Source organism: Cygnus atratus, chromosome 5 (genome assembly GCF_013377495.2).
Source record: "Cygnus atratus isolate AKBS03 ecotype Queensland, Australia chromosome 5, CAtr_DNAZoo_HiC_assembly, whole genome shotgun sequence".
NCBI classification, from domain to species: Eukaryota; Metazoa; Chordata; class Aves; order Anseriformes; family Anatidae; genus Cygnus; species Cygnus atratus.
Window position 1 is genome coordinate 36,672,604 of NC_066366.1, and position 12,509 is coordinate 36,685,112.

The 12,509-nt window shown below is 39.9% G+C and overlaps 1 protein-coding gene and 2 non-coding genes across 12 annotated transcripts in view; all 3 read left to right on the plus strand.

The window, feature by feature from the left end:
• The first annotated feature begins 370 nt into the window (after window positions 1-370).
• NAP1L4 (nucleosome assembly protein 1 like 4) overlaps window positions 371-12,509 on the plus strand; it is a 28,159-nt gene continuing 16,020 nt past the window's right edge. For 5 of the 10 annotated variants that reach the window (XR_004777514.1, XR_004777511.1, XR_007708434.1 and 2 more), the window contains exons 1-9: window positions 1,707-1,743; window positions 2,740-2,780; window positions 4,841-4,872; window positions 6,068-6,129; window positions 7,027-7,126; window positions 7,744-7,885; window positions 8,003-8,089; window positions 9,654-9,779; window positions 11,103-11,174. Coding sequence is in view for 7 of the 10 variants with exons in the window: in XM_035539150.2 (XP_035395043.1) it covers window positions 1,722-1,743; window positions 2,740-2,780; window positions 4,841-4,872; window positions 6,068-6,129; window positions 7,027-7,126; window positions 7,744-7,885; window positions 8,003-8,089; window positions 9,654-9,779; window positions 11,103-11,174 (684 nt within the window). In the remaining 3 variants the exon portion in view is untranslated. The other 5 variants (XM_035539156.2, XM_035539152.2, XM_035539155.2 and 2 more) reach the window with 5 other exon arrangements.
• On the plus strand, window positions 8,303-8,435 carry LOC118244865 (small nucleolar RNA SNORA54). The gene has a single exon (XR_004777671.1). It is a non-coding gene; the product is annotated as a small nucleolar RNA SNORA54 (small nucleolar RNA).
• Window positions 12,320-12,436, plus strand: LOC118244866 (small nucleolar RNA SNORA54). The gene has a single exon (XR_004777672.1). It is a non-coding gene; the product is annotated as a small nucleolar RNA SNORA54 (small nucleolar RNA).

A 12,509-nucleotide genomic window follows, 5' to 3' on the forward strand; every position in this document is an offset into this window, starting at 1 on the left:
TGTAAGCCCTAGTAGTTAATTACTGAAATCCAAGACTAAGCAGACCAGCAGAAAAGCATTTATAAAACAAGGGAATCCAGTGACTCCACAGAGGGTTAGGGTTCTTCCTAATGAGTGAAAGGTTACTCTTATATACTCTGAGTGGTTTCAAATGCTTAAGTCACAATGTTCCCTGTACCACACAACATCTTTTGCTTACAAACTCCTGGAAGTCAAGTCAGATTGTTAGATTTTATTTTTTGTCAGAAGGAATTACATTGAAAATGTACGTGGATTACATGGAAGTGTTGGAAGGGCTAACGCTTGCATTCCAAAAAGGAACTTGATTCGAAACACCAGAAATACCTTTTTTTGATTAGGCAGCACTCGGCACTTCGATTTACCCCTCAGATTTGAAAGCCGCTGCCCTACAGAGGCTGGTAACACGCCGCTCCCGTACAGCCCAGCCAAAAAGCGCCTCCCCAGCGCGTGTGCGTGCCGGGGCAGCGAGCCCTGCAGCGCAAGCAGGAGCCAGGCGCTGCCGGGGGAGCGAGGTGAGGCAGCGCCACGTTTTCGGTTAATCAGGGCACCGGCAGGGCCCGCGGCCGGGTTATCTGAATTTTGCTAGGGGAAGACGAGGCAGGCGGCGGGCGGGCGAGCTCGTTGCTGCCGCCATTTTGAGCCCCCCTCGCCCCGCGCGGTCGCTGCCACTTTAAGGCCGCAGGCACGACCCCCCTCCCCTCACCCCCCGTCCATCACGCGCTCGCCCCCCTCCCCTCCCCGACCCGCGCTCGCCCCCTGATTGGCCGCTCGCCGCGCCGCCGGATAGTCAACATGTCCCGCGTGCGGCGCAGCGGCCGCGGTGGCGCTGGGGCCAATCGGTGGCGCTTTTACTGAGGGAGGCGCCCGTGCTCAGGGCCAACGGGAGGCGGCTTTGTTGGCGGTCGGCGCAGCCCGAGCGAGCCTGCGAGGAGCCTGGCGGCTGGCGCTGCCTCTGAGGGCGGGAGGGACACGGAGAGGGGCCGCGGGCAGGTGAGGGCGCGGCGGGGCCGCCGCCATCGGCTCCTGGCCCTCTGGAGGCCGCCGGGCAGCGGCCGGGCTCGCCGGGGACGGGGCTCGCGTGCGGCGGCCGTTAGGGCCTGAGGTGGGGCGGGGTGGGGCTGGGCCTGGCCGGCGGCGGCGGGACTGCCTGCGGGGAGGGGCCCGGCACCATCTTAACGCTGCCGCGGGGACGTGGTGCTGAGGGAGCGGGGGGCGCTGTGGGGAGCTCGGCTTTCCCCCGGCCTCCTGCGGGAACGGGGGGGACGAGGAGGGAGGGCTGGGGGGTGAGGAGCACTTTTGCCTCGTCTTGAGTCAAACCCGTCGCTGCTGAGGTCAGGCGTGGTGCTTTCGTTTGACCTCATCCAGGATCTTCCGTTCGCTTAGCGTGCTCTGTGCTTTTTTGGGGCTCTCTTTTCATTTCGAGACTCCTGCCCTCCAAGTGAGGGCCTCTTTACAATTTTCTGCTGTTGCATCGGTTGTTTGCCGCACGTAATAGCACGTTCTCCGTGGGATTTGTTTGGTTTGTTTCTTTAACACCCCTCTACAGGTAGAGAGGCAAGTATGTAAATTCTGGAGGTGAAACCAGAACCACTAGGCAGATTTTTGTATAGTCGTCTTAAAAATTATTTGCAAAGTCATTTTTATAAAGTCAAAATAGTGTGCCCTCAGTACAGCTTTCAAGGTGAGCATAAGTGCTGCTGATGTTCAGGGCTTGTGGAGCAGGTTAATGAATTTCTTTCTCTTGACTGTTTTTTTTTTTCATTATTACTTCTAATTTTGCTTATAGAAAGAGTCAGAGACTATTATGTTTGTGGCTTCCCACAGAGCTGCATCCCAGCAGGTCTAAATGGAAGTTGTAACTTTCCCTTCTGATTTGTTGTAGTTACAAAAGCAGTAACAGTTGTGGGTAGAAGTCTTCCTGTGAATTCACAAGTCCAGTAATTTCTTGTTTTATATTCTAGCTGTGTAAATTTAGAAGGCTTTTAGAACAAGAAGTAGGCTTTTTTTAGCAGAGAAAATATATTCTGTGTATGTTTTTGTTTGTGAGTATTCCTTGCCATTAAAGAAACAGGCTTTTGCTTTAAAACTGCATCTTTCTGGATATTTCTTGTCCTTATAATGAACTTTTGCTATTGTAGACTGTTGGAAGTGTGCACTGAGTTTAGTTCCCTGCTGTTTTAGGTGCCTAGTGCCATGTGACATTTGTTCTAGACAAACTGCAGCAGACTGATCTATGGGACAGGTCATTGATGTAGTCCCCTCCTTCCCATAAGTTTCTTGTCTGTATTAGTTATGTGAAAAGGGTGAATTGTCCAGAAGATGTAAGACATGAATTTGGCCTCATATTGGTGGTGGTAGTGATGATAGTATCCTACAATGCTCTTTTCTTGAGTTCTGGTAGCTTTTCTTTTTTTGTCTTTGTCTACAAACTTTGTTGTCTACAAGCTTTTTTGCTTGGACGATAACTAAGACAATAAATAGTAAAGCTCAGTGCTTTGCTTCTGTACTTTTTCCGTTAATTGTGCACTTAACTTTCTGTCTAAAATCACCTTGTTCTCGCCTGTCTCCACTAGCTTTCATGGAACAGTTCTATTAGTAATCTGCAACATTTAAGCCATTAGAAGGGAGTTGTAATGCCACTGGGAATCACAAGCTTTTTTATTTTTGGAAAAGCTTCTTTTGCTTTATTATTCAGTTTATTTCTTTTTCATTTTTCAGTTACCAAAGGAACAACTTTGAAGAGGCAGACCAGACTGAAAGTATGTATTTGCACAAGGGAATGATGTCTTATCAATTTTATTACATGTTATTTAGGTAAATGGCCCTTGTCAGAACATGCCTAATTGACGTCTGTTCCAGTGGAGCTTAAGTCAGCTGCTACTTAAAAATTATGCAAGTTGTGGGAGCTTTACTTCATGCTTCCCAAACAGGAATGAGAATCCTGTTTTCAGCATCAGGGCTGAGAAATAGTTCCCTGCAGGAAACAGAGCACAAACAATGGAGCAGAAGATTTGTACGTGGAGTGGATTTTTTCCATTGGCTCTGTCCCTGGGCCAGTGTTGGAAGGGACAAGAGTTTGAGGCTAATTTTTAAGTAACGCGAGTCTGCGTTTTTAGTTGCTTACTCTTGCTTCCTCTAATAGTGACGAGGATCATGTAACGTGTTGGCTGAACTCTGATATTAGGTCAATTTGCTCTCTTACCTTCCTAATCATCTTCTTTTTCCTGCTTTTTGTATGCAGTGGAAGGAAAGACTAGTGTATGCTCTTTTATTTCTTCAGCTATAAGATAGCAAAATTCTCTCCTTTTGCTCCAGGGCATGGTTGCTTGCATTGTTACTTTGTCTTTTTATGCTTAGGGCAAAAAAAAAAAAGTGGGTTGCTGACACAGACCTGGTCAAAAGAGCTTGCTTTCTTGTTTGTTCCTGGTCTATGGTGAGCTCACGTGTTGTTTTTTTTTGTTGGCTTTTTTGCTTTTTTTGATAGATTGTAGGCAACTATATTTCCTGTGGAATAATCTAACATGTACTCCTAGCTTTCCATTTCTGTCTGTTTGTGAAAGTGTTCCTTTTCTAGCTTAGAGCAGGAATTTCCTTTTTCCAGGTAGGGGAGTGTGTGCATTCTCTGCTACCCATTCTCTGACTGTCACTCTGGATGTCCTTACATTCTTCTCTAGTAGCTGTCTATTGGAAGCCGGGCTAAAGGTCAGCCTGCCTGGACATTACAGGCTCTAAGAAACCAGACTCATAAGAATGATGGGGCCTTCTTTGTGTTCTTAAACTTGACTTGCAGACCCATATCTGTTTTCTTGAAAATTTGGTAGTGTAAAATAATCTATACAGTATGTAGTGGTTACTATGTCTGGAATGAAGGAGGGGAAAAAAAAGAACTTCTACTAAAATAGACGTGTAGGCTTGTGTACGTCAGCCCAATAAAGAAGTTACAGTGAAATAAGGTAGGTAGTCTGGCTCTGGTGTCTCTGGAGAGCTAGTTCAGATCGTGGGGGCTGGGGTACCTGTGTTAAGCTTTGTTCCAGCCACTGCGAATGCTGGGACTTCTGCTTCCATGTTTTCTTTGTTTTTTCACTCCCAGTGAATAAACTCAAGGGAAATTGGCGAACTGTTGAGTAGAGAAGTCTTCCAGCTGCTGTCAAAAACCTTCTTTTTGGATAAACAGTTTTATTCCCTCCAGTGTTTTGGTTCTATTTATCTGGTAGCATGTTTAGGTTGTCACTCTGTATAGTGCAGCAGAAGCAGCTATTCACAAAAATAGCCCTGATTAGGCTGACAACTGAGACATTTTTCTGCCTAGGTGACATAAGAAAAAAGTCTTTTCAAAGTTGTACTTCGTTTGAACTTTCATTGTTTCCAGATCAGGCATAGTAATACATAGATTAAAAATTCATTATTTATTGTGGTACTGTCAAGGAATTAGAAAATAATATATTTAGTTCTTCATCATCAGGTTTTTATTTTTTTAAAAAGAATGCAGAACCAGTCTAGGAAACTGATGTGCTCTTAGGATGAAGACTTATGATCTGGTAGAAGCAGGTTATGAACTGAAATACGTAACAGGAAAAAAGTCTAAAAGGATGAAATGAAAGCACAACATACTGTTTAAAAATTGAACAAGTTCCCATTTGGATTGGATGTTATGGGAGCTGTTCACTTTACTGCAAGAGAGTATGTATGATGACTTTCTTAAAAAAACGGAGTTCATTTATCTTTGTGTCTTAAACTGTTACATATTTTATCTTCACCTTCTGTTGAGGTAAGCAAGCTACCCTTAAGTTATTTCTAAACACTGTATTTCAACTTGCAGGTGGATACAGGCACACAGATGGCAGATAACAGGTATGTTGGACTGATTTCGTGAAGTTGAATCTAGTTACAGGTGACTTCATCTGGTCTTCTTGTAGGTGAACTTTTTTTTTTCCTCAATGAAGAGGGTATTACCAAGTTTGGATAAGAGTAAGGTAGTAATATTTTCTGTAGCTAGACTGCATTTCCTTACAGCAAGGAGAAAACACCCATTTACCATGCTGGAAGCTGAGAATGTGGTATATTGGCTACAGAATAACTCTGTTTTGGGGTTAATGTAACTAGCGTTGCGTTGTCTTGACTCAGTTTTTCATGTTCATGCTGAAATGCTGTAAAGATGTGAAGAGAGCACTGATCTTCACTGTCTCTCTGATCTGTATGATTTCAGCATGCAGAAGGCGCTGCTTTATTTTTCTAGTTTTATAATGTTTTTAGAACAAATAAGTGTCTCTTAAGCTGGTGTAAATACATATGTGATGCTGCTCTTTCAATGCTTGCACTGCATCAGGGTAAGCTGGATAAGTTGGCCTATCCAGTAATTAATAATACCCACTTGCACGTATAATGTTTTTTTCTCCTTTTATATCTGAGGTAAGATTAATTTCAGCAATACCCAATCTGTGTTTTGCAACCTCTAGACAGGAAGGGAACATAGGGAAGACTTGCTGGCTGTTGACTCATTCTGGGCCCTCTCTTTCCCCAGCACAAGAAGTGAGATGGAAGATGCTGGGAGGAGGGCAGGGTCGTTTATTTCTCAAAATCAAAGTGACTATTCTTCCTATTAGTCAAAAACAACTTACTATACTAAGTCCAAAGAGCTTAGAGCAGTCATTTAAATTGCTTCCTTACCTGTATTCTTTCTAGTTGTTTTTCTTTTATCACTTACACTAAAAGGATGTCTTGTTTTCACTTGTGAGTAATAACACTTCCCTGTCCAGGATGACCCAGTACAGGTCAAAGGCCAGACATTCACTTAAAGAGATTTAATTAATCTGTCATGTAGCTATTTTTCCATCTTTTGCTTCCTGTTCATCACAGGAGAACTAATTTCACATCCAAACTTCAGGTTTTGAAAAGCATGAAGACATAAGCATGTCTTCTAGTGGCATACTTGTTTACTACAGGTCAAGTTTTATAAATACTGAAAACTCAGTATACCTTTTTTTCTTAAATATTAATGTTTTTACGAAGTGGTGCTTTTCTAATGTTACGTTTTTAATTCTTCTAGTAAAGCAGAAGATACTGCTTCGGATTCTGTGGACGCTGCTAAAAATGCAAGTGACAAAAAAGGTAAGAAGTACATACTAGTAGGTAACACTACAAAGGTGGTGTAAAGCTATTGTCTTCTGTATTGAAGCTTCTTTAATAAAAAAAAAAAGTAATTTTAAGGAAAAAATACACCTATGTAAAAGTTTCACCAAGTTAGTGTGTGCTGTGCAACTTACAGATTTTTTTGTTTTTGTTGTGTCATCTCTGGTGAGAAGAGTGGTGGGAAAGAATGGAAAGATCAGGAAAGCAAACATCTGCATGTTAGGAATGCCACATGAGTCTTATTAGTGAGGCTTTTAAACTCCTAACCAGAAGGTGTGACCTCCAGAAAAGTCTTCTGCCAACTCTTGTGATGACTTTTTGAGGAGTCATATAAGTTGTAAAAGTATCTTGATTATGAAAATTAATAGTTGTCGAGGAAGTGCTCATAGTGCAGTCTTGTTTTGTTGTACAAAGCTCACCAAGTTTGTCACACATTTTACATTTTCAAGAGTAAGACTAACTGGGAAACACTTTTTACAAATGTCTTGAAAGTATAATCTGGTGGTTCTGTTGCAAATTTGTGTGGCCTATGAACTAGAGCTAGTATAGAGGGAGGATATAGAAACTTGTACTTTGTACCTTCTTAGAAGGGAAGACAGGAAATCTGCTTATGTCATCAATGTGCTATTTGATTCTTAGAAAACAAAGATTTGATGTATTTCTAAAGAGAGGAATGTATTTTCTATCATTATCCATTCTTACCTTTCTTAAATCTGATCCTGAGGTAACTTTGAGTTATTAGTTCCCTATAGCAGTGATACTTGAGACATGGAAAATAGCAAGTATTTTTGTTGTGACAGAGTAAGACTCATATTATGACGTAAGTGCTATAAATATATTCAGATTTGTTTTAAGAATGGGTTTCTGTCTTCATAGAAAAGCTGGCAGACCAAGTGATGCAAAATCCACAAGTTCTGGCAGCTCTACAGGAACGACTTGACAACACAGCGCTTACCCCTTCAAGTTACATTGAAACGTAAGTACAGCACGTAATAAAATTCTTGGAAGACTGAAAGCATAATGGAATGATATTACGTATAATTAAGGTAGGAAATTGGAGCAAATGACCTGTTAAGTAAAATGGTTGACTTTTAACTGTGATTCAGTGGCCTACATCAGGAAGAAAGAGTCAAGTTTTAATTTACTTGCATGAAATTTAAAACAAGATGTTGCCCTGTTTAATGTTTTCCTTAGCTACTACAATTTCGGTTTGAAATATATTTTTTTCCATCCTACCTTGTTTCCTTTGATCCATATTCTGTTAGGGTGTGCTGATTTGTATGAAATTGTTGTCTGGACGTGGTGGAAAGGTCAGGACCTGTAAAGCTACTCTTTTAGCCCTAGTTTAAAGTTTTGTTTTTGAAAGGAGGATACGCTTACACTTAAAGTTTTGCTTTTAGCAGAAACTTTTGCCTTTATTTCTTTACTGAGCATAGCTGGGAGACTATTTTAATTAAATTTTTAAAGTTAATTTAACTTAATTTTTAATCTATCAAAATTGCATTTAGCTTATAAGCAACCTATTTCAGAGTGAAATGTTAAATAATGGTGAGGCAACTAGCTTTTAAGCTTAAAGAACTGTTTATTTTTTAGTTTACCAAAAGCAGTGAAAAGAAGAATTGATGCCTTGAAACAACTCCAGGTGAAATGTGCCCATATAGAAGCTAAATTCTATGAAGAAGTACATGATTTAGAGAGAAAATATGCAGCACTCTATCAACCTCTTTTTGATAAGGTGAGAAGACTATAAATGTTTGCTTACAGCTGTGTCAATTCTGTTTGCATATATGTAATTTTACTTATGCCAGTAGCTCGTCCAGAGAAAAAAGTTATCTTTTTTTTTCTATCATAGAGAAGAGAGTTTATTAATGGAGAAGCTGAACCCACAGATGCAGAGTCAGAGTGGCACAGTGAAAATGAGGAAGAAGAAAAACTAGCTGTAAGTACAAACTGGGTAATGAACTAGAGATGCATAAGATTTTCAAAGTTAATTCTTGTACAGCATTTCCCATTGAAGATTGATCTTTTGGAGAGAAAAATGTTTTACCAGTAATGTGTGCCTGTGATGAATGCTTCCTTAGGTCCTGTGAAAGCTTCTAAAGGCAGTTTAGCTTTTTTCAAGTTTTTAACTTCAGCAAATTCTTGCTTTTGTTTGCACTGTTCGTAATCTGTTAGCAGCATCATTCTGTTAATGGGTTCCATTCCAGTGCTACATGATAACCCCAAGGTAATAAAGGCTGGCTGTTTGTCTGTCTGCCTGTTCTCTTTATTTTGGGGGGACATAATTTAGCTTAAATGTCCAGAAATATAAACTAGGCACACAGATATGTCTTAGTTGTAAAATAGAATTGACCTAATCTAGCGTGTGCTGGCTAGTGGATTCTTTCCTCCCTAGTGAGTGTAGAAACTATCTAGCTTTACAAAGGATGATGTAATGGGTAGGCTGCCTTTTAGTTTTTTATTGTTTTTTTGGAGATGGATACTCACTGATTCTTTTAATTTATTATTACTTTTAAAGAACAGTGACCTACTTAGAGTGACAAGTGTGGCATTCTGTCAGGTTTTCCTTGCATTTTTCCCATGTTACATCTCCCTTCGGTTTCTTTTGGATACTGTTTTATATACAATGCAAATTATTCTTTGTTTTGACCAGTCTCATGAGATTTAGCATGATACAGTACTCAATGTGTGGAAGCAAAAAGGTTTCTTAGGCTTTGTGTGAATGCAGCATTGACTGGCAATATTCCATGCAATTATAGATCAGAAACATGTCTAGATGGCAAGTCAAATGCTGCTTCATATTGGCTAGCCATAGCCCAAGCAGCTGCTGTTCAGAAGAACTCGTGTATTTGCTGCTCTCTAGTGGCGTAAATATGAAGGTGCAATACGATTAATTCATACTGCAAATTCCTTGTTTCATGGGCTAGAGAAGTAACTTGGTCATTTTGTTTTGGTGACGTTTGGCATCAGTTATGTGTACGCAGTTTGCATTGCAAAAAGTTATTCGTTCAATATTAATAATGAAAAGTAACCATGGTAAATCAACTTTGCTAACTATCCTGCAAAATTGGGAAGATAGGACAGTTTCAGAGGGCAGAACTTAATTTTAGACTTTTAGGTAGAATTCTGTCAATGACATGTCAGGCTACAGGAGAGAGATGAATACAAAAATGCATTTGTATTTTTTCTGTTTGTGGTAAAGATGGACATGTTTTTCTTTTTTATTTATCAAATTACGGCAGCTGTCACTTGGTTATTTAGACTTTGTACAAAATAATTCCAAATTAATTGAAAGGAAATCTGAATTGATTGTATATATGCTTATTTGTGTAAATGAAACTCATGGCTATTAATATCACTTACAGAGAAAAACAATTCAGAGTTTTAGAAATCCCTTAAAAACAGCTTCATAGTTGACAAATGCTTTGTACATCTACTTATGTTTATGAAATATATTGAAGTTGTGTTTTTATTTCTTAATTGTTTCTGTATTTGTTTCACAGGGAGATCTGAAAAATGCAGTGGTAATAGAAGAGAAAGCAGAAGCAGAAGAGACAAATGTCAAAGGAATTCCAGACTTCTGGTTTACTATCTTTAGAAATGTAGATATGCTAAGTGAATTAGTACAAGTAAGTTTGCCTTATGATAAGAGTAACTTCTGTCATGTTAAATGGCTGCTACTCTTCCCAGTTACTAGTGAGCGCTTGGAACCTTGTGCTGCACCTTGGTCAGGGTAATTACATCAGCATGGACTGAGAGCAGTTCTGTGGGGAGGGACTTGGGGTGCTGGTGGATGAAAAAATATGGATGTGATGGGCAAAGTGTGGGGCTCCCAGCATGAGAAAATACAGACCTGTTAGAGCAGGTCCAGAAGAGGGCTACAAAAATGATCAGAGGGCTGGAGAACTTCTCTTGATGAAAGGCTAAGAGATCTGGGGTTCTGTAGCCTGGAGAAAAGAAGGCTATAGGGAGATCTTACTGCTGCCTTTCAATACTTAAAGGGGGCTTATAAGAAAGGTAGAGGCTTTTTACTAGGGTACAGCAATAGGATAAGGGATAATGGCTTTAAACTGAAAGAAGGTAGATTTAGATCAAATATTTGGAAGAAGTTCTTCATTCAAGCTGTAGGTGAGGCACTGGAACAGGCTGCCCAGAGAAGCTGTGGATACCCCATGCCTGGAAGTTTTCAAGGCCAGGCTGGATGGGGTTTTGTGCAGCCTGATGTAGTGGAAGGTGTCCCTGCTCATGGCAAAGGGGTTGGACAAGATGGGTCTTTAGAGGTCCCTTCCAACCCAAACCGTTCTATGATTCTATTGTGACACCAAATCTTTGGGCCTTCAGAATCCCTAACACTATTTCTGAAGGTGCTTGAAAAGCGAGTGATAAGCAGAACAGCTGACCAAAACTGCTAAACAGGATGCAGGTTTTCTTAGAAATGATCTTGTTAACAACCTCTGTGGATATTAAAATGCAAATTTACAGCTCACAACAGCTGTTTCTTTGTAATTAACTTAGTCTATAGTTTTTTTCAAGGGTACTGTATGTGTACCTATGGATAGGTTGAGTTCATGTTAAATATCCTGTGTAGTTCTCAGTTATATTAATTGCTTGTAATGATATTAAATAATAAATCTCTGAGGTCTGTCTTTTTGTAAAGCTCATCAGCAATAAATATCCTGAATTAAGTTTTTCTTCTCAGTAGCATTCATGAAGCCTAGTATGGTAACAATATTTACTGAAGACAAGGCTTAGTGATTGAGAGTTGGGAGTTTGGCGTGGTATTTGCAACAAGGATTAAGAAATTTGGATCCAAATCTGAACTTTAGCTGCAGTCTTTAAATAACTGCAAGGCTTAGTTCATTCTTAAGAACAGGTTGAGCAAGCAAACTAGGTGAAAATTTCGGTCTTCTAAATATTGCCTGCACCATAAGAAATTGCTTTTTCCTTTTTAGGAATATGATGAACCAATCTTAAAACATCTGCAGGATATTAAAGTTAAGTTCTCTGAACCTGGACAGCCTATGGTGAGTTTTCCCTAGTTGTTTCTCATGAAGGTTGTAGTAATGATGGGAGCAACAGTTCAAACTTTTAATTCCATCCTGTTTGGCTGGAATATATAGGGCGATTCTCTCTGGGCTTATATCTTTATGCTTTGGCTTTTAATGTTCAGATTTCCTGACCCTTTGCTTTTTCACCCCACATCTTTAACGTAGTTTCTAGATTACAATTCTGATTCAGTTCTGGCCAGTTATTGCTTTAATTTTCTATTTCAAATTCCAAATAATCTGCTCTTTCTGTGAAAGTTATATGGCTGCTTTTGTTTTGCAAGTGAATTGTGGGTGCTACTTCCCACATAATGTGCTTCATCAAAAGAAGAGATGTGACTTCAATATTAATCAAAAACAATGATAATGGGTGTGGTGCCTATAGGAAAAGTACTAGATGGTCTTTTTAAAGTGTACCGAATAAGTAATTTAAGTTTTGCCTTTTTTCAGAAACATTCATGCTCGTGCAAGTTCTTTGTAGTGTTCCTTTTGCAGATCCTGTGTTTGTCAAAACCAGATTGTTCTGTTGCACTTTTAATTCATGCAGACTATATGTATTCCTTGGATTTCTTTTGAGGGGGAGGCAGGGAAAGAATGGAATTTCAGCCTACACGTTCTTTCTTTAAACTTCATCCTTCTGTCTTTTTTTACCCGCGTATTTTTTGGTGGTTTGTTTTACGGAGTCGTAGTCATATAACAAACAGTCTAAAATGCAAGAGATACTTCATTGTAGAGCTTCTAAGAAAGATAAAAGGACTTTCTCAAAATTACCTTTTAAAGGTTATTAACAGCTGAATTTTTTAGCCCTCAGTGTCTTCTATTAGTACAAAAATCTTGAGCCGATAATCAGCAAGGGGGGTAGTATGGACAGGAAAAATTGGGAGTTAAGTTCCTAAATATTGTGAAGGCTGGAGGAGAAGATGTGAGTTTCATGAAGAAAATGAATTAAGTACAAAGTTAAGTACTATAGAAAGTTAGTGGTTTTTTTATCCTGAAACACAGCTATTTGGTAGCATTCAGATAATTTGGGAATAATTGTTTTTGACTACAACATTTTTGTGTGTTCTCATTTGGCTTTGTTTTACAGTACCTTAAGTTGAAGACATCAGTGGATGTATCTTGTCTTGCACTGTTCGTAACCTCTTGACAGCATATTCCTGTGACTAGGTTCCATTCCAGTGCTACATGAAATCCAATAATGGAAGGCTGACAAATTGTCTCTTCTGTATTTGGAAACAAAAGGATGTATTCCTAACCACTTCAGTGAAACCTGTTTACCAATTATTTGCGAATGTTGTCTGAAATTCTGACTAT